Source organism: Saimiri boliviensis, chromosome 15 (assembly GCF_048565385.1).
Source record: "Saimiri boliviensis isolate mSaiBol1 chromosome 15, mSaiBol1.pri, whole genome shotgun sequence".
NCBI lineage: Eukaryota > Metazoa > Chordata > Mammalia > Primates > Cebidae > Saimiri > Saimiri boliviensis.
The window spans coordinates 79,366,211-79,386,684 of record NC_133463.1 but is presented as its reverse complement, the minus strand read 5'-3'; the positions used below and the strand labels follow the sequence as shown (position 1 = coordinate 79,386,684).

General features: G+C 39.7%; 1 protein-coding gene across 3 annotated transcripts in view; it reads left to right on the top strand.

Moving 5' to 3' along the window:
- Positions 1–20,474, top strand: part of ADCY8 (adenylate cyclase 8) — a 276,013-nt gene that overhangs the window by 143,810 nt on the left and 111,729 nt on the right. For 2 of the 3 annotated variants that reach the window (XM_039464342.2, XM_039464341.2), the window contains exon 8: positions 16,355–16,552. The exons of the other annotated variant lie outside the window; for it this stretch is intronic. In XM_039464342.2, coding sequence (XP_039320276.2) covers positions 16,355–16,552 — 198 coding nt within the window. The remainder of the gene's footprint in view (positions 1–16,354; positions 16,553–20,474) is intronic. 3 annotated transcript variants of the gene reach the window in all.

Genomic DNA, 20,474 nt, shown 5'->3' with positions numbered 1-20,474 from the left:
GAGTCAGAAGCCAGGTCATCATAATTGGTAAGAGGTGGCTCTGGGTTTCCAAGATCTCCAATTCCATCCCTGTTCTTCTCCCTCTACCCATTTCTGTAGTTTGTAAATGGCTTGGAGGAACATGAAAATCACTAATAATTATCTCTGGCCCCTTATGTGAGTCTTCTAGTTTGTGTCTGCCTTACCATATGCCCTTGGTTTTGATTCTGTGTCTTCCCTGCCCCTATATCTGTATCCATTTGGGTTAAAATTACTGATTTTGCCCCACTCTGGTATCCAAGTGTTGCTCTTGGATATCCTGAGCACCCATGCCTTTTTAATCTCTGCCCTCTGACAGGTGCAGGTGCTCTGCCTCTTAATTTGATGCCTTGGTTTCCCGAACCCTGACTCAGCTCCCAGTGAGACTCCCCATGCCTTGAGTTTCCAGGCAAAATGAAAGTAAGAAAACTGGAAGGCAAGAAGTTTATGATCACAGGTGGGCTATTGGAACTTAAGATATAAAAAGTAGAAGCAGATGGTTGAAGTAGACCAAAAGTGAAAAATTTCACATCTGGGGAGATTATCCATGAAGTTCAAGGCTAGATTGTTAAATGAGTTATCAACATGGACATTGAATCTCTCAGTGTAAAAACAACATTGGAAATGAAAGGAAGACAAGAACAGGATCCTTATCATAAAGATTATAATTTTCCTTTTCTGCTGCATACTCTGGGTAAAATCTATATCTGGGTTTGGGCTCTTAATTAATAGATACTCAAGTGTACTAAATACTGAGGATCCAGTAATAAATCCCCGTCCTCCAGGAGCTTATATTTCTTTTTCTTTCTTTCTTTTTTTTCTTTCTTTTTTTTTTTTTTTTGACAGAGTTTCACTCTGTTGCCCAGGCTGGAGTGCATGGTGTGATCTCGGCTCACTGCAACCTCCGCCTCCTGGGTTCAAGCGATTCTCCCACCTCAGTCTCCTGAGTAGCTGAGATTACAGTCATACCCCACCACCCCTGCCTAATTTTTGTACTTTTAGTAGAGATGTGGTTTCACCATGTTGGCCAGGCTAAGTCACGAACCCCTGACTTTAAATGATCCACCTGCCTTGGACTCCCAAAGTGCTGGGATTACAGGCGTTAGCCACTGCACCCGGCCCAGGAGCTTACGTTTCGAAGAAGTGAGGATTGCAGACAATCAAAACATATAAGTGTAATGAAGGAAATAGATATGATCAGGGAGCATATAGAATACAGAAGGGATTGTCAGAGAAAGCCTCTCTAGAGATTTAATGAGTGCTAAGAGGACCCTGCATGCAAAGCAGGAAAAGAGCATTCTAAAGAGAGGAAAAGCAGTAGACATCGTAAAGTAGAAAATAGTTTAGTGTGTTAGAACAGCAAAAAGGCACAAGTGGCTAGAGCATAATGAGCAGAGGAAAAGGGGTAACAGATGGAGCTGAAGGGGCTGGGACCTCCATCCTGCAACCCTTGTTGATGTATTTTATTACAAGGGAAGTGATAGAAAGATTATAAGTGGGGCAGTGATATGATCTAAATTCGATTTTTAAGGGATCACTTTGGCTGTCTGTGAAGAATGGACTGTCGGGGTTAAGAGTAGACTTAGCAGAAAAAAAAAATCATCTTAGACTTCAGATTTTCAAGAAGATACCAAAGGTTTTTATGTAGCTATAAAATGTATTGTGTGAAGGATATTAATCATTTTAACTGGATTTTTATGACTAGTGATATGCCAAGAGAACTGAGGCCACTGTTTTAGAAGCAAAGTCCCTTTTCACAGCCTGGGATTTGTTTCCATATATTCTGGAATCACCTTCATCCCATCCCTCCCTTTCACATTTATTACAGCCTGAGAATCCAAGCATGTTTCTGTTACTCTCCTAGGCCTTTTAAAAGACTCACATGGAGAAAAGTACACACTGGTACCTCCACTGTGTGATTTTGTCATTTCTACACAATAGACTGATTTGGGGCATTTTTGTTATCTTGAAATTAATGTGTTTCCCATGAGGATTATAAACAGATGTAATGTCTATTTCCATGTAACAAATGGAAAGCAAATACACTTCATTGCCTAGAATATGGATAAATATCCACAAGGTCACCAACACTGACAAGAGTAGAGAGCTTTGGGACAGGTAGCATTTTGGGAGTGGCGTGCACATTTTTTTCACTTAATTCTCACACCAGCCTTACAGAGTAAGTGTAATCTGCCTACTTCACAAATGGGAAAATCGAGATTCAGAGAGAATTAATTCCCTAATTTCCTGAAGGACACATAGCAGGTAAATACAGATGGAATTAGAGTCCCAAATGTCTAATTCCAAAAGCCCCACGCTTTCCATCAGATCACACTGCTTCCCTCTTTGTGGCCTGAAGATATATGCTGGGTGTCCACCTTCCACCTTGTTTTCAGGTCAACTGTCAGTCTCAGAAGGTGAGTGAGTATTTGTGTGGTATGTGTGTGAATATATGTGCAGTATGGTGTGTGTTATGTGGATATGTATGTGGTGTATGGATGTGTTATATGTATATGTATGTGTGTAGTGTACATGTATATGTGTGTGATATGCATGTGGTATATGTGTTTAGTGCTTAAATGTGTATGTATTATGTATGTTTGGTGTGTATGTGGTGTGACATATGTGTGGTATGGTGCATCTGTGTATGTGTGTATGTATGTGTGATGTGTATGTGTATGTTGCATATGTATGTGATGTATGTGTGTGATGTGTGTATATGTGTATGTGAGGCATGTGTAAGTGGTGTGTATATATGTGTGGTGCATATATGTGTGTGGTGTGTATATACATGTGTAAAGCTCTCTACCCCTGTCAGTGTTGGGGACCTTGTGGATGTTTATCTACATTCCAGTCAATGAAGTGTGTTTGCTTTCCATGTGTGGTGATATATGTGTGTTGTGTGCAAGTATATGTCTGTGCGGTAGGCATGTGGTATGTGTATGGTGTACCTATGTATGTATATGTATGTACATGTGTTCTGTGTATATAGGAATGATATGCATGTAATATATGTGCATGGTATGTATGTGTGTGATGTGTGTATATGTGTATGTTGGTGTGATGTGGTATGTGTGTAGTGTGTATATGTGTGGTATGTATATGCGTATGTATGTGTGGGGTGTGTATGTATGTGTACATGTATTCACCCTCTCATATATATGGATCACTTGCTCACCAGGGCTACTTTGAAATTTTATATGAAAGCATCAGGAAATGACCATATTCCACTCCAGCTAAATTTTGGAAATTCTATCCAACCAAGAAAGATCTCATTGCCTATGTGTCCTGGCATGATAATTGTTAGCATGAAAAAAGGCAACACCAGGCAGCCTCTCACATATGTCTAGCAGTAAAACAAACAACCATTCAATTTAGTCCCACTTGTGCTGGCAAATGTTCAGACCAGAAGAAAAGGAAATATGAAGAGAGTGGAGGCTGGCTGGCTGGCAAGTATGATAAAAGAATATGTTTAGGTTACTATATCTTCACCAATTCCACCTGAGACTTTTCTTAGATCCCGTTCTCTATATTTACTAGAAGAAAAGGAAGAATTCTCAGTTGATTTCCATCCTGATTAAAACCCCCCTGTGGACCCAGTGCTGAGCCCCAGGCTCCTTAGAGTAAACTGAGAAGTTTACTGGTTAGTCCTGTAGGCTGTGAGTCTTGTGATCTTTGGGTAAATCTCTGCAGAATTCAAAATTGGCACATATGATAGTGGAAGGGGCTGAATGGAAACCAAGCAGAACTGAGTTGGAGCCAGATTTCTCCAGTTGCTATTAAAAGACCTGGGGCAACCACTTCTCCCCTCCAAGGCTCGGTGTCCTCATTTGCACAATGGCAAAACTGGACTGGATGATCCAACAATTCCTTTCAGCTCTGATCTTGCCCTATTCAATTTATTTATCTCAAACATGGGCTGCAAGACTGTGGTCATACTGGTGAGCCTCATACACTTCAGAATTCTGCATTAATAATTTACCAGGAAGACATGGCGACATCCACTGTTTACAGTTATCTTGCTGTAGGATAACAGCTATGCTTATCCTGGTGAACTGTCTTAAAACATGAATACCAAATTCAGCAACAGAAGTTAAAAATAAAAAAAAAGTATTTAAGGTAAAATCTTACCTAACTAGGGAATAAAATTTACCCTTTTCTCTAAGCATCAGATAACTGAGTATTGATTTTATGTAGATAAACACCCAAACAATATTACATACATCATCACACTTTGCCTGCTTTCAAGGCCCTGTTTTCAACATGATCATTGTGTTCTCTTATTGAGTGATATTGATCCCTGGGGATTTGATTTCTTTCCTTCTTGTTTCTGCTCCTAAATGGTGGATTCAAACTAAATGGCAGGCCCCTGTTTTGTGAATATGAAGGCATGCAAGAAAATGCACTCTTCAAATTCACACTCATTTTACTTTTATTCAACTTGAGAAAGGCAATCCTATCAAGATGCATATTTATTCATTCATTCATTCAGCCCTTCATTTACCAATGGCTTACTGAGAAACTACAGTAGATCTTTGCCAGTAAAGTCCTAGGCTCTGGGGGTAGAGAGATGAAGGTGGGGTAAGTACTCTGGAGCTGAGTTTGGTGGTGTTACTAAGAGGTAGCAGCAGGCTCAGTGTGAACATGGTTATAATTACTACAGGACAGAGTAGTAAAGGAGGGAACATTGATCTGAGTTAATCAGGAAAGACCTTAAGCTGAGATTTACAAGCAAGCAGGAATTAAGCCAAAAATGAGGGAACAAGACCGTAGAAAGAGAGAAAAAGCAAGTCTACCATCTCTACCTGGGTTTCTTTGCGCAAGACCAAAGCACAGGCTTCTCTTTCCCTACAGGGAATTCGGACCTGAAATTCCTCCCCCTACAAACACCTGAAATATTGCATGTTGATTTTTAGAAAGGAGTGCTTTCATAGGTAACTGCTTCTGTGGTAAGTTACAGAATATCTGATTGTCCATGTCCAATATCAATATGCAGACAATCACAGGCACATTTTTCCCCATAGGTAATTTTTAAAATCATTTTAACATCAGATTAAGTTTTGATGTTTATTAGATAAGACATCTGCAGACTTAGGTCAAGAACATGGAAAGCTTTGGAAATTTCCCTGAAGTCAAGCTGCACTCTTCCGGTAACATGGCTTTTCTGACAATAAAACTCCCCAGGCTGTCCTTAGCCCTGACTCTGAGGATAGCTGCTGAGTTCAGCCAGGGAGAATCATTAGCAGGGTCTGTTTTTTCACTCTGTTCAAAAAGACAAGTGGATTTGAAGCCTTCCAGAAAACATTGAATGGATTAAGTAGGCAATTTGATCCATTTGTGTTGACTCATCTTTCCTTCCTCTGAAGTCCCTGGGGTAGACTAAGGTAGAAAAGATAAAGGTAGAGATAGGATTGAGGCTTATGTTGAAACACAGATCTGAAAAATTTATTATTAGGTTGTCAAGCATATATCACGCAGCCATGGTTACTCCCACGGCTGATAACCTGCTGAAACTTTTCTAAGCAAATGAACTGGACTTTTCTTTCACAAGATATTGAGTAGTTAGTTGTTTGGGGAGTCATACAACTGTGAGCTGACAAACAAGAACCAATAACTGTATACTACTTTAAATATGTGGTGGTAAAAATGTATGATCTTTTAAATATGAGAAGATAAGCAGGCAGAGAAAAAAATAACAATCTGGATTCTTTTCCCCTGACTTATTTCCTCAATTTGAAAACAAAGAACCGGCATTTATTCTTTATCAATCTTGGCATTCTCTTTGCCAAGGACTGGGCTCAGATTTTTCAGTGTAAAATGTCTTCATTGAGCTACATCAGGATTGGTCTCATCTCTTTGACACCAAGGATAGCTTTTACTGTTTGACCCAGTGCAGTTCATATCTAAGAAGGTTTTTCTTTCCAAGCAAAATTGCATTTGATGTGAGTGAATTTATATTCTCATTTTTCATGTGATTTCGTATGTGTCCTGACCCACTAGTTTTCCTGCTCTACACAAACAAATGGGTCTTCCCACTCTAAGGTGACTGAATTCTAGCCAGAAAAAAGGTAAATGATATCTTTGTGTTAGCCCAAACAGCTTCATCCTGGTTATTTATATATGTACTTATTTTTACTTCATCTTGTGTTAAAAGAGATTTACAGTGGCTTATCTTCAGTAAGCATACAATATTGATGGAAACTGTTGCCAAGTCCTCTTCTAACTCAAAGATCCCCCAAACTACTGTTGCGAATTTCAGATTATGCACCACTAGATTTCACATTGCCTCTTCCCACTCTTTGACTTTTATGTTACCTTTAATCCCCTAAAGAATCACATTACACTGTGAGATGGTAAGGACTTTGGACACATTGCATGCGATATCACGCACTCTGGACTTCACGTCTTGCGGAAACTTAAATACAGGACCACTCGTTAGTAATAAACCTGTAAACAAACACTCTGGATAATAAAAACCCAGAAAAGCTAAACAAATTACACCATTCTTATAGAAATGCTTGTGTTGGGAAGGTTAGAGTAAAAGGAAGTAGAAGCCACAACCCCAAAGATGTAGCAATATAGCTCTAACCTAGATGGTTGCTTCTTTTCCCAGTTTTGCCCTGCCACAGCTGGTAAAAAGTAAGAGATGCTGGATTCTTGAAGGTCAGTAATTTGTTGCTCCACCGGAACTAAATTAAGGAAAGCATTAATAACTACATTCAGTTAGTAAATTGTGTAATAAAGGTTCAAAAAAGCTCACACTGATAAATTTAAAACATGAGCCATTTACCAGCAACTTGATCAAGGTATAACAGCTTTTCATCTGCCTAAATTAAAAGTTACTTCTGAACCTTCAAAGCTAAAAATTTAAATAATTCTATATCAATTTTCCTAAAATTTCTATTAAGAAAACACACAGACATACACATATAAACATGCACACACACACATACACACACACACACACAAACACACATTCCCCCCACCACACACATACCCCTTCTTTTCCCCATGGCACTGACACTTTTAAAAATCTACATCTTTCAGGTTCACAAGAAAATGGAGTAGCTTAGGTCTTGATGTTCTATGTTTGTTTATTCATTTCCTGAGCTAAAATTCTCCAGGTTGCCAACCCAAGGTCATTCAGATGATGGGATAGTGGTCAACTCTCCAACCACAGCCAATGACATTTCAACCTAGTGAATTCAGTGCTAGGAGATATTTCAATAAACACCTACCCTGTGGCCTGATGAACAAACCACTGATGTTTCAGCTTCTCTCTCCCCTACTTATGAGTCCCATATGAATCCTGGCAGAAATCTTGCCTCCATTTCTAGATCATACCTTATCCCAGCACTTATACCATCCCTAAACCCGAGATGAAGTCATTGCCGGAGTTTGCATATCTGTTCCACACATTACTAAGTATGTGATACTTTAAAAGCTAAAAATTCAATTGGACAATTTGCCTCAAATCATATTGTGTCAAAGTGGTCTGATCTGAGTGTGCCAAGTTCTGTTTCAGCCAATTCTGCAGAAGTTTAACATTTTTTGATTTAAAAAAATGACCCAAGTGTGTAATGTCTCAGACATAATCACATTTCCAAAACTGAGATTAGGATCTTCTTTTTGAGGAGCTCAAAAAATAATATCAGAGTCAAGCATCTAGGATTAGCTAGTAGATTGGTAGAATAGAATTAGACAACCTTCTTGGGCAGGAGGGAATCATTATCAGACCCCACTTGACCCACGTTAAACTGGCTGGAGTCCTTAGGCCAGGTCTAAAGGACAAAATCCAGAATTGGTAATTCTGTCTGTGAGGTCTGAGTCTTCTTATCCAGAGAGCTCTGCCCAATCACGCAGAATTGTGGTTGGGTCTAGAAAGAAGCCACAGCTGACCAATTGCCCACATCACTTCCAAAGACAACCAGGAGAGTATATCTATGTCTAAAGCCATGACCCACCAGTAGGTTGAACTGAAGCAAGGAGCAAGGTGTTTAATGCCAGGCAAAGTACACCAGAAAGACAGCCTAGTATTGTACTTGAATATCTTAGGACCTAAAACCCAAAATGAATAAACTGCTTTCATGCTCCAGTTTATCAATATTAGTTGAAAGGCCAAGTGTGAGGTTATGGGGTTCAAATGAGTAGCAAATGAATATGTACCTACTGTGGCATCAGCCAAAGCTAGGGGCTCCTCTCTGTCATTGTTTTATTCTCCTCATTATAGACTGAAATTTCAGGGCACCAAGGAGCAGACATCAATCAAAGGACTTCACAGATCCCCTAATCCCTATCAAAATTAGCATCCAGACAATCATGGGAAACTTCCAACTCTGCCTAAAGATGGGAAGCAACAATTTCCCAAATGGCCTGAGCCCCAGACTGACATTGTGTACTCATAACTGGGAACTGGAAACCAGACAACAGAGGGGTGCTGAAATCCTACAGCAGGCTTATTAGAAATGTCTAGGCTATTATTTCAACAGAATGGACATTATGACCCTTGTTATAGCGTTTCCTGGAGCAGAAGCTATGAGACTATTCTGAAAATTACTTAAACCGCTTTCCATAGCAGAGTCCCACAGACCTCCTCCCACAATAAGATCTCATTAAACATTCATTTGCTTTTTTTGGAAAACAGATTATAGTGACATAAATACTTAAAAAATAAAAGGAAAAGGAAGCATGATTTCTAACTAAAAAAGCATTAAACAGATCATTTGGTTGTACTGTTTCATTTTCTCTTAGTATACACAGGAAAAGTTGCAACAATCTTGACGAACATACCTTGTTTATGGGAAACGGTCTTAATCGCTAGCGACTCCACTCTCATAAGAAGGAAAACTTGTTGTATGACAGGGTCTTGGAGATCTCATATGGATATTTTAGCAGGGGCTCTCCAAGTCAACATTTACTCAAATACCACTTAACACTTTCTTACTAGGAAAATATTGCATCTCAGATCTCCCCATTCCCAGATTTGAGGGAAGAAAATTGTGCCATTTTCAAAGACAGCAAGCATTCTCCCTGAGGCCCTCAATGCAAACCACTGTAGATTAGATCCCCTTAAAGCTGTCCCAAGGTATGAGCCTTCTTAAAAAGAATAAATGATAAGTATTTAAGATGATGGATATATTAATTAGGTTAATTCAATCATTGTGCAACATATTTGTATATCATTATCACTGTGTACCACCTAACTGTATATTATTATAAAAAAAAATTTTTAAAGCACGAAATAATTCCTTTTAAAGTAGAAGCCCTCTTTTCTAGCAGTTGGATTGGCATTTTAACAAACAGTAGAGAAAAAATAGCTGTAATGTGCACTGTTGGGGTACTCTCACTTAGGCTTAGTGTTTTTCCTGCATCTTGTGGGACATAGGAAGTTCATAAGGACTGAAAGGTGGAACCCCTGCCTTTTCCACAACCCAAAGCCTGCAGGGAGCAAGTTTAAAATAGAGGTACAGAGGCTTCCAAGTTAGGCACAGAAAAAGGCTGCCACAGGGGTGATGGAAGCATGCTCCAGGAATAGGTTGGGGAAGCTCTTGGCCCTACCTACTTCTGAATGCAGATTCCACCCTGAAACTGAAAACAAGCGGAGTCTTTGGGAAAGGTTAGGACATCTCAGCGTGAGAGACAGAAGTTGCACAGCTGTGCCTTGACATTGCTGAGCCTGGCATTCTCTCTAGGTTTTTCCCATATCAGCAATGAGTTGGCTCATACTGTGAGTGTTCAACAACTATAGCTAAATCCGAAGACTACCACATCTTCCTCGTAGGGGAGCTAATAAAGAATAAAGTGCTTTCACTAATGACCTTAACCTTCTTCCACAGCTGGCTCATGGAAAACACACAAACTGAAGTCAGCCCAGGTGCTGGTCCCAGAAAAGGCTCAAGGTTAACCCTTGCCAGTCTGTGGTCTCTGGTGTTCTAGCAGCAAGTATTGGGAGGTAATAATGGAAGTGACATTCTCTGGATTCCAAAACTCTGAATAAAATTTCACATTGTCCTGAATGGTACTGCCTAGGTTTTCTTTTATGGCTTTAGGTCACATGTGTACCTGTTTAACAAACCTGCACATTCTGCACATGTAACCCAGAACTTAAAGTATAATAATAACAATAGTAAAAACCTCACATTGACAAGCGTCATTAGGCTGCCTTTAAATGGCCTTACTCTTGGCTGGATCATCAACTGCATTGGTAATGCCTTTTATCTCATGCTGAGCAAAAACTAAGCATTTGATCAAATCGTAGGAAAATAAACTACTTCTTATTTAATATAGTTTGGTAAACAGAATCTTTCCAAAATTTGAAGTCCATTTGGGAGAGAATAGAAAAAATCTCAAGGGACGTTTATAACAAAAGACCAGAAACACTGCCCTAGGGACAATCTTCTTAGAGAGGCACTCGATCTTTCATTCATCCACTCATTAATTTCTTCATTTCATATATATGCTTCTTAAGGACCTAGCATGCTGGGCACAGTGGCTCACGCCTGTAATCTCAGCACTTTTTGAGGCCAAGGCAGGTGGATCATAAGGTCAGGAGTTTGAGACCAGCCTGGCCAGCATGGTGAAAGCCCGTCTCTGGAACAACAACAACAAAAAAAATTAGCTGGGCACAGTGGTGCATGCCTGTAGTCCCAGCTACTTGGGAGGCTGAGGCAGGAGAATTGCTTGAATCCAGCAGGTGGAGGCAGTGAGCTGAGATGGAGCCACTGCACTCCAGCCTGGGTGACAGAGGAAGACTCTCCAAAAAAAAAAAAAAAAAAAAAAAAAAAAAGAACCTAGCAAATATACCAGGTGCTGGAGGCTCACTTATAAATAAAACAGTGTCTGGCCCCAAGGAGATTATAATCTAGAGAAACAAACACATAATTTGGCAATTACAGAGAATCATAGTAATGGTGATAAGGACAATTGCAGCCTCAGAGCAGGCTTCCAAAAGTGATGTCTTAATTGGTTTTTAAAGCAGCAGTAGGACACATGCCTAGATGCTACCTGTTTCAACTCATAAAATTAGTAATTACTTAATAGGTCAGATTACGTTAGGTGTCCAAGCTCTACCACAAGGTCAGATCCCATGAGCACTGGGTCTGATACTCTGTGAAGTAGTGCCCACAAGGCATGGACAAACTAGGAAGAATTGTGCCATATGTAGACATTATGTCACCTATGAAACAATTGGGGAAATAAATTTAGTGCGCTGAGGAAGAAAATTAAGGACACTGGAAAGCAGCCACATGGAGGGAGATGTATATAGATCTTGTCCAGATATCAGAAACAGGTCTAGTGTGTGGAAATTGTGAATAAAAGCAGCTAAGAACTTTAGGGCACTGTTTCCCAAACAGCGTTCCATGAAACATATAGAGGCAATTCAAGATAGGGGGATTTGTGGTCAAAAAAGCTTGGAAGATGCAGAGTTTAAAAATCTTATTTCTGCAGAACCTACCAGTGCCTTTATCTCAGTAAAGTGTACTGAGATAGGAAGGTAAAAGAAATTTTCCATTCAGTAAACACATTTATTGTGGCTACCAAGTATGTAAGTGACTACAAAGTATCAAGCACTGTCATTGGCCCTGGGGACAAAGAAACTAACAAAAGAGACAAAATTGAGGTAAAGAGAAATGTCAGTAAATAAATAATTGATCTACATTTTTTTTTTTTTTGAGACGGAGTTTCGCTCTTGTTACCCAGGCTGGAGTGCAATGGCGCGAACTCAGCTCACCGCAACCTCCGCCTCTGGGTTCAGGCAATTCTCCTGCCTCAGCCTCTTGAGTAGCTGGGATTACAGGCACGCGCCACCATGCCCAGCTACTTTTTTGTATTTTTAGTAGAGATGGGGTTTCACCATGTTGACGAGGATGGTCTCGATCTCCTGACCTTGTGATCCACCCGCCTCGGCCTCCCAAAGTGCTGGGATTACAGGCTTGAGCCACTGCGCCCGGCTGATCTACATTTTCTAAACTGATTGATCCACAGAACCATTTTGTAATGAAGCATCTCATCATTCTTGTGTTTCTTGAAACAAATTTTTGAGAAAGAGGAGGATCCAGCAATGAAACAGATCACTCCAGTTCTGTAACTATGTAAGCTGATTTACAGTATCTACAAGGGTGCTTTATAGGGTCTTTTGAGATTTGAGTATGTAATCTCTAAGACCTAAAATGGTTTTGACTGAACAAAACTGGATATTTCTAGACAGTACACCTTCAGCCTGCAATCTTGCTGGGAAGAATGTATTTGCTGTGACAAACTGATTAATAAATACAAATTTTTTTGGCCATCCATGAAGTGATAGGGCCTGCAGGAAAAGCAGGGTTTTACTGGGAACACAGATACAAGACAAGTCCTCAAGAAGAATCTTCTGATCATAAACCAAATGATGAGCTTAAGATGATTTGTAACTTCCCCCAGCCCATTCAAATGCAATTCACAAAGAGCTACCTGGCCCTCTCGTTCTAATTTTCACCAGAATGCCCAAACTGTCAAGCAAGACTCTATCATCAGAAACTCAGTTCAGAAGGAACTCTGGTTCTCACTTGCACTTTGATCTGTCTCAAGCACCTGTGAGGGAGGAAGCATTTATGGAAATACCTAAAGATTTCTCCATTGGGAGAAATCTAGGAGGCTTAGTGTCTTTTTGGGAAAAAACTCAGTCATGAGAGGCCATCTCACCTGCAACCTCTGACATTTCTGCTGCTTCAATCTGACCTCCCAAATAGCTAAAACACCAGCTAAAGTAAATAAATAGCATTATTTATTTATGCCATCATTGATAACATTATTTATTACATTGCTGCTTCAATCTGACATCCCAAATATCAAAAACCCAGCTAACTACACACAAATACATGTATATTATATATAATTATGTATACTTCAATCATACATTGAAACATATGTTCAAATATATGTATTCAACTATATATATATATATATATATATATATATATATATATATATATATATATTCTGTTTGTTTTCCCTATTCTTTAGCCAACTGCTTAAGGTATTTATGTGAAAGAAGAGTCTCAACATTTTGGAGGTCAATTTAATACTGGAATCACATTTGGAAGCTTATCCTATTTTTAAACATGATCTCACTCTAGCTCACACTGGTGCCATACGTCTTAAAAAGAGAAAGCCCTATTCTATTAAAAATAGCTCATTCCAGTATGACTCTAAATATACAAATAAGACAAGTTACACATCTCTCCACTACTGATTACAAATGAATCACTGTGAATATATCAATGTGTATCTTTTAGATGTTGGTAATATTATCCCACTGAAGGTGACTTCTTAGTAGTCATTACTGATGACTAATGAGATAGAGAGGTATCACAGAAAATCCCAAATCATGGTCGCCCCAAAGACATGTATGCTTTGCAGTGTACTGGGGGTTAAATGAAAGTAGATGATCTCCTGATAACCCTTTCTAGTTTCAATTTGCTTGCCTTCTTGAATTAATGATGGTCTTCTCTTAAGTGCATATTCCCTTAAGAAATGAGGTAGATGCTAAAGAGATTGCTGGACAACGGCACATGTAATTATCATATGTAATTAACAGAGGAAATGATCAGAAAGGAGATCACTGAAACTTGACTATCCGCATAAAATACTAGGAAAACACTTGCAAAGAATAAAAATAATTACATGCGCAAGAAAAGAATTCTCCACTACCTTATTCACATTTTGATGAAAGGAGTTCCTTCCCAGCTATTACCTATAACTTGGTGGCAGTGATGAACGAAAGAAGGATGCCTCTAAATTTCTCTCTCATTTGAAGCGACCACATAAACAGCCAATAGAATGTGGAGAGGGGCAGGGGAGCTTTGAAAGGAGGAGATTTCATTGGTCACTGTGCTACAGAAGTGGCCAATGGCAGCAGGATCCTTGTCTGAATGGACAGCTGAATACAGCACAGGCAACCAGGAAGCAATGTCTATTCCCATTTCCAAATGTCCTCTACATACCAGTATCAGTTCCTGCTAACATTTTCACCAGTCCACGTCAATATGAGAAAAATAAGGGCAAAGTAGAGAGTTATTTATTAAACTAAATGTATTCAATGCAAAGGAGTGTATTTTATTCTGAGATTACATCATTCCTGTTGGGGGGAAAAAATGCCCTTTCTTCTAGTAAATAATGGTCATATTAAAGAGCTAGAGTTGCTACTGCTGCTGCTGCTACTGTGATTTAAACAAATCAGTCCCAAAACTATTTTTTGAAACTTCCCTCCTCTGTGAAATCCAAAGATCTTACAGTCACTGAAGGCATAAGGGACTGGTAGAGTGGATAAGCTCAATTTAGTTCAAAGAAGGAAAACCATATACAAATAAAAATATCAGACAGTGAGTGATGCCTAACTATGAATGCACTTACATGTTGTAGCAGACTTCATCTCCAGCTATTAGATCCCAGTTCCAAGCACTTACAAGGGCATTCTGGCACCCCAAAGTCAGAATGTATGGTCAGACAAGGGCAGCTGGAGCATCCTTTCTGTCTCCTCTCCAAGACAGAAAATGGAGTTTTGTCACTTTCCATGCTGTGTGAAAAAAAAACTTCTGCCCAAAAAAATCAATGGGAAATCTACCAAGTGGCTGACAGTTCAGCTTCCTCTGCTCTCTGGGATGCTGCACTAAATAGCATTTAATTCCAGGGGCTAAATTCTCTGGCTCCACATGTATCCTGCTGTTCAATTATCTGGAACATTGGTTCCTGCTTCCTTGGGTCTACTCCAGCCCTTCTCCTAACATACCTCCCCCTAACATCTATTTTTTTCTCTGTAGTTGTCTCCTTGGTACTCAGAGCTGAAATTACATGCTTCAGTGGCCTAAGAGCATATACTTTGCTTTCTGGTGTTGGCATATGCAGCTCTATTCTTTATTCTAGGGCTATTTCAGTAAATTCTAGCCATGATAGAGCCCATCTATAGAATGCTTTAGACTTTGAATTTATGTTACACTGAATATCTTCATGAAGGTTAAAATGAAGGGCTCAACAACACCATAAGGAGACTCCTTAGGGGGTGGTCTGGATGGCTTCCAGAGGTCAAAGCTCATGACTTCAGCTGTGGTCCTGGAGTTAGCAGATCTGGCTTGATGGCAAATGAACAAGACTTTCTGTGGCTCATCAATATCTGAAGTTTTGGCAAGAGGATCTGCAGGGTCCCTATGTCACCTCTCACAGGTGCCATTTGATGACTCTATAATCTTATCTTTGTCTAGCCTGTGTTCTAAACATAGCTAAGCTGAGAGGCTGGCAGAGAAAAGCAAATGCAGTGAGTATGTACAGAGGCAGAGAAATTTCCCTTCCTTACTCACTCTACATGTGTGTAGCATCCTCTACTTTCCCTCAAGAAAACCTCTTGGAAGGATGGGGCTGGGCTTCCTTGTCCCTGTATCCTTTCAGGTGTAAGTCCAACTCACATCTTTTGTTTTTGGTCTAAGAAGCTGCCTTAAATTGGTGCTGTGAGTGAACACTGTATTTGGCTAGATCTAGCCAGTTAATCTTATCACAGCTACTGAATCACCAGGAGAAAAGGTCTCCCTGCCAAACCTGGTGTCTCTTCAGAAGCCAATACAGTTTCTGCATTCACGTGTCCATATCCAGTGACCAACCATGGTGGTTACGCCTTTTCCTGTCTTGTGCTGTGTAACCCTGTGAAATGGTGGGAGACTGCAACTTGCTTGCATTTTTTACCTAAAAGAAGTTACACACATATATCTATATGAAGATATAGATATATAATGGCCTATATATTGATAATGCTGGGGGAGGGACATATTAGCAACATATTAAAATTTAACAATCTTTATCAAGTTTAAGGAGCAGATTCTGGCACATTTGGCTGTCTTTCTAGAAGCAATGCTAAAAAAAAAAAATGCAAGCCATAAAACCCCAAGTCTCTAAACCACCATTAAATGAAAGGTCACACGAAAATGTGGAATCTACTCAGTTGGAGATGATCATTTTTGTGGACTTTTAACATATATTTACTCTCTGTTATTTTTTTGGTTCTCTTTCTCTCATACCCAGGTTGTGCCTGGCTAGAGAAAGGGTCTTGATTAACATTTCTAAGCCAACAACTCTCCCAATACCTCAACCAAAGGAATTCAGTGTGCCTACACAGAGAAAAGGGATATTTTGCCAGGTTGTACTTCTCTGCACCAAATGCTATCAGTTCAACTACTGTAGGTTTCACTGAATACAACTGCATGGAATGCTATTACTGTTTGCAATGCAACATGATCTAAAAACATTGCATTTCTTTTTGATCTAAAGGGGACTAGCAGGTTTATTGTGTTTGCATGTGCTTTCCCCCTAGACTCTGGCTGCCCTAACAAGAAATTCAATAAATCTGCTTCCAAACCATCTTGCACAAGCTTTGCATGTCCAGTCTGGGCCTGAGGAAATTAACAAGAGAATAGAACATACCATCGACTTGCGGAGTGGCGATAAATTGAGAAGAGAGCATATCAAGCCATTCTCACTGATGTTTAAAGACTCCAGCCTGGAGCATAAGGTAGAGCTGGGTCTCCACAGCGGCTCTTTTTCTGAGTAAATTGTTGTAAATGTTCACGGGACTAGAGAGAGAGCCCAGGGGCTGTGATTTTGGTTTCTTTGTTTGTTTGCTTTGGTTTGGTATTGTCTTTAATTTTTCTCCTTGAAAATCATGAGTAGACTGAAAGCCATGAAAGGAGATGCTGGTTAGATTAAGAGAACATCAGCTTGCTCTTTAAGGAAAAGAGGACTAAAAGAATAAAGACTCTGAGATTCCACTCTGAGATTAATAAGCCAAGTAGCATTAACAGCCATTTACCTTTGCTTTTAGATGAATTCACATCAGCTGCAACCGTTTTAGTGTAATAAATGAGGACACCCAATAACTTGATGTAAGCATCAGTAATAAACACTGCCTTTCTTAGATTTTAGACATCTATTCTCCCATTTTCCCAGTTGTCTGCTGCCTCGGAGTCCCCTGACCTAGGCATAGTAGAAAGAAGGTGGGTTGTGGATTCAGAGTCAAATTTGAGTTCCACCTTTGCCACTTTCTTGCTATGTGACCTTTGTTAAAGTAAAGTAAGCTCTCTGAGCATGAGTTCCTCTCTGTACAATGAGGATAATGAATGCGCCTACCTCATGGCTAATATGAACGTCTCCAAGACAATACCTTGATTAGGTAAAGTGTTCAAAGATGGCAACTATCACCATATTAATGGCGACTTTTTCCATCTCCGTCCCCCACCTCAGCTTTGAACTGGAGAGGGGAGTAGGAAGATGGGGTGCTGACCTTGCTTAACTGGATTGCTCCTTTGCACTGATGGAAGCTGACAGACCTTCCTTGACTGAGCACAGGGGGTGCCTGGCATCTGCAGGAGCCTCCAGCAGGAACAGCAGGGAATCTACAAGCAAATTTCAGGAGTTTGATTGAATACTCTGTAAAGCTCCAGTGAGCAATTTTTTTGAGAGTTTGTTCAGCTGCCTGGGAGATTTGCTTTCCTTTAGAGAATTCACAATTCTGTGCACATACACCATTCCCAATGAGTTTCTTTGATAACTACCTAAAGACTGCAGACTCCAAAATTAATACCTTCACCTGCAGTTCCCAATTTGAAATGGATTGTGTCTATGCACTAACAAAAGGCAAAGAAACATTTTGCCTCACTCGACCACCCCCCCCAAAAAAAATAGCAGATACACTTCTCAAATTCGTCAGGTAATTAAGGGCTTAAGGTCCAAATTAAATGCATTTTCTTTCCTGGTTACTGCACTGAAGAAGCTAGGATGAAGAGCAGATGGCTTTACGAAGAATCTTCTCAATTAGCTTGGGTAAATACTTATGTCCAGGGCTATACAAAATGCTTTTATCTATTTTTGCTAAAGATATACTTGCTTCTCTAATAATCTAACCCCTGCATACTATAGTTTCTAGTGTGTTTTATTTAATAGCATTCACATCTCAACTGCAGCCATTTGGTATTGGGGCAGAAATGGATCTAAGGGAGGCACAGCGTGCCTGAGGTTGATTTCTGTGTCCAGGGAAGATTCTTCCAGAAGAGCTGGAGGACAGCACCCTGAACAAATGCAGGACTTGCCCATAGACAGTCTAACCACAGGCTACCTGGCCTATGCTATGCATTGCATGGGTCCCCCAGTGGTGATGGCAACAGGACACATCAGAAAACACTCACCCCTCTCCTGCCACAGAGATATTTTTCATTGACTCTTGCTCTGAGACTATCTCTAGGGACTGTGTTACTGCTGAACAGAGAATATATCATAAGTATTCACTGGGTATTTAGTAAGTACCAGGCACAATTTCTAAGCTGTCTGCATAAATCGACTGGCAACAGTAATATAAAGTAGATGTTATTATGAGCCTCATTTTATACCTGATGAAAGGAGACATGGATAAATTATTACGAAGGTTTTCCAAAGTCAAACTGTCAGAGAAGGACTGAAATCTGAGCCCACGGTGATGCCACTGTCACTGCTCTTGTCTGTTTACTACGCTGCCTCTGCCAGGAGTCCCCAGGACTTTATTTCCCAGGGTTTCCTACACAGAGGATGACAACTCTGTGCTGTCTTCTTTTTCCTTTTGTTGAACTTTGGATATGGTAGGAGGCACCGCGAGGGAGCTTACAGGAGAGGTTAAGTAGAAAAGGGTTCTAGAGCTATAACAAAATTAAAACAAGGCTTTCAAATACATAGGATTCCAGAATCAGAAAATAGTATTAAGATGCATTTTCTCTGTGCTTGCTGTTATATACATCGGTTTACTATTTCACTTATTAAAGAAAAAACTTATCTCCCAAGAGGTTAAGCAGAGATCTTCTATCTCAAAATCCAGCTACCATAAAGATGTCATCAACTGCAAGATGTTCTCTTTTCTATGTAGCACTCAAAAAGAAAAAAACACTCAATATGGGTTTCTAAGAGGAAACACACACACACACACACACACGCTGGGCTTACACCCCTAGGGTAAGGATGTGGGGGCTGGGGGACAGGTGAGACATCACCCTTAAACAAGGGCAGTGAGGAAACTCACATGCCTATATGCTTGTATTGATAAAATAAAAGAAAGAAGCACCCCAAACATTTAAACTCCAAAATGGAATCTGTATAGATTTGCTGCAGACTTCACCTCCAGAAATCCACATTTTGAATGTGGACAAAAAAAAGAAAAAAAAAAAAAAAAAAAAAAAAAAAAAAAAAAAAAAAACTGGAGAATTTAATTTAAAATGATCCTGGGTTGATATTGCCACCTGGTGGCCAACAGAAGCAATTGCAAACCTCCCTTGAAAGAACTCAATGTTTTAAGATTCCCCTGATAATAAGATGCATGCTGATTTTAGAGATGTTAAAGTATGCATTTTAAGGAAAATTGCGCATTTTATTAATAATATATATATTATCATTTTAAAAATACGTATAATATTTGCGATTCTAAAGATTCTTCTCTTCCTACTTCCCTACCCTCCTTCTTGGGAACAAGTCTGGACCATAAAACTATTATTTTCTGAATGGAAAAACAAAAATGGAAATAATTGTTCCCTTGGAATCTTTGTGGGAAAGAAAGGGCTTTATTCTGTTTGAACAATAAGAAGACACATGAATAAGGGAACCCTTTCCACTTCATGAGTGAATTCGAGAACAACGAAATGTTCAAACACTAAAATGAATGAAGCTCCATTGAAATGTATAGAAATATTATTCAGACATTCCCTGGTCAGTTTGCCTATAACACTTGGCATATCTATCCACAGCATTATGTGAAACAGGACTTTTATATACTTCATGGTATTACATAAATACTTGTTGAATGAAAAAGAAAATGAGAAAAGACTCAGTTTAAGAAGGTTAGGGAAGACTGCCTCACCCCCTATAGCTGTTATCAGGATATTTTTTATAAATTCCAAGAGCCAAAAGGCATGGGTCAATTTTGATCTGACTCTTTTCATGGAGTTTCAGGGGAGAATAAATGTTCGGTGTACTCCCTGTAATGGAATTTCAAAGGTGGTTCACTCCCCGCTCCTTCACAGGAGTCTTTTGAGTTAAGCTTCAGAACAGTGTGCTCATGACTCATGTGGCTTTGCCAACACAGCTTTCCTTCCCCAGTCCTTGGATTCCTTATCTGTGAAATGAGGATGTTGGACCTTTTCAGCAGTTAATGCTATGAATCTATGAATTTCCTATGACCATAGTGGCCATATGTCTTGGTTTGCAGGGGGACAGTAGTAGATGCCTATTTTTACAATATGAAATTAGTATCACTTCCTTTCACCCTCAAAAATCACCCAGTGTGGACGATACATAACAAGTCATGTAACTCAAGGCTTGGGCCTCAGCCAGGTTAGAATTGGCGACTCAACATCTTCCTTCACTACCCAGCCAACCCATCAGGACTTTCTAAGCAGACCTCTGGATAAGAGAGAGGGGAC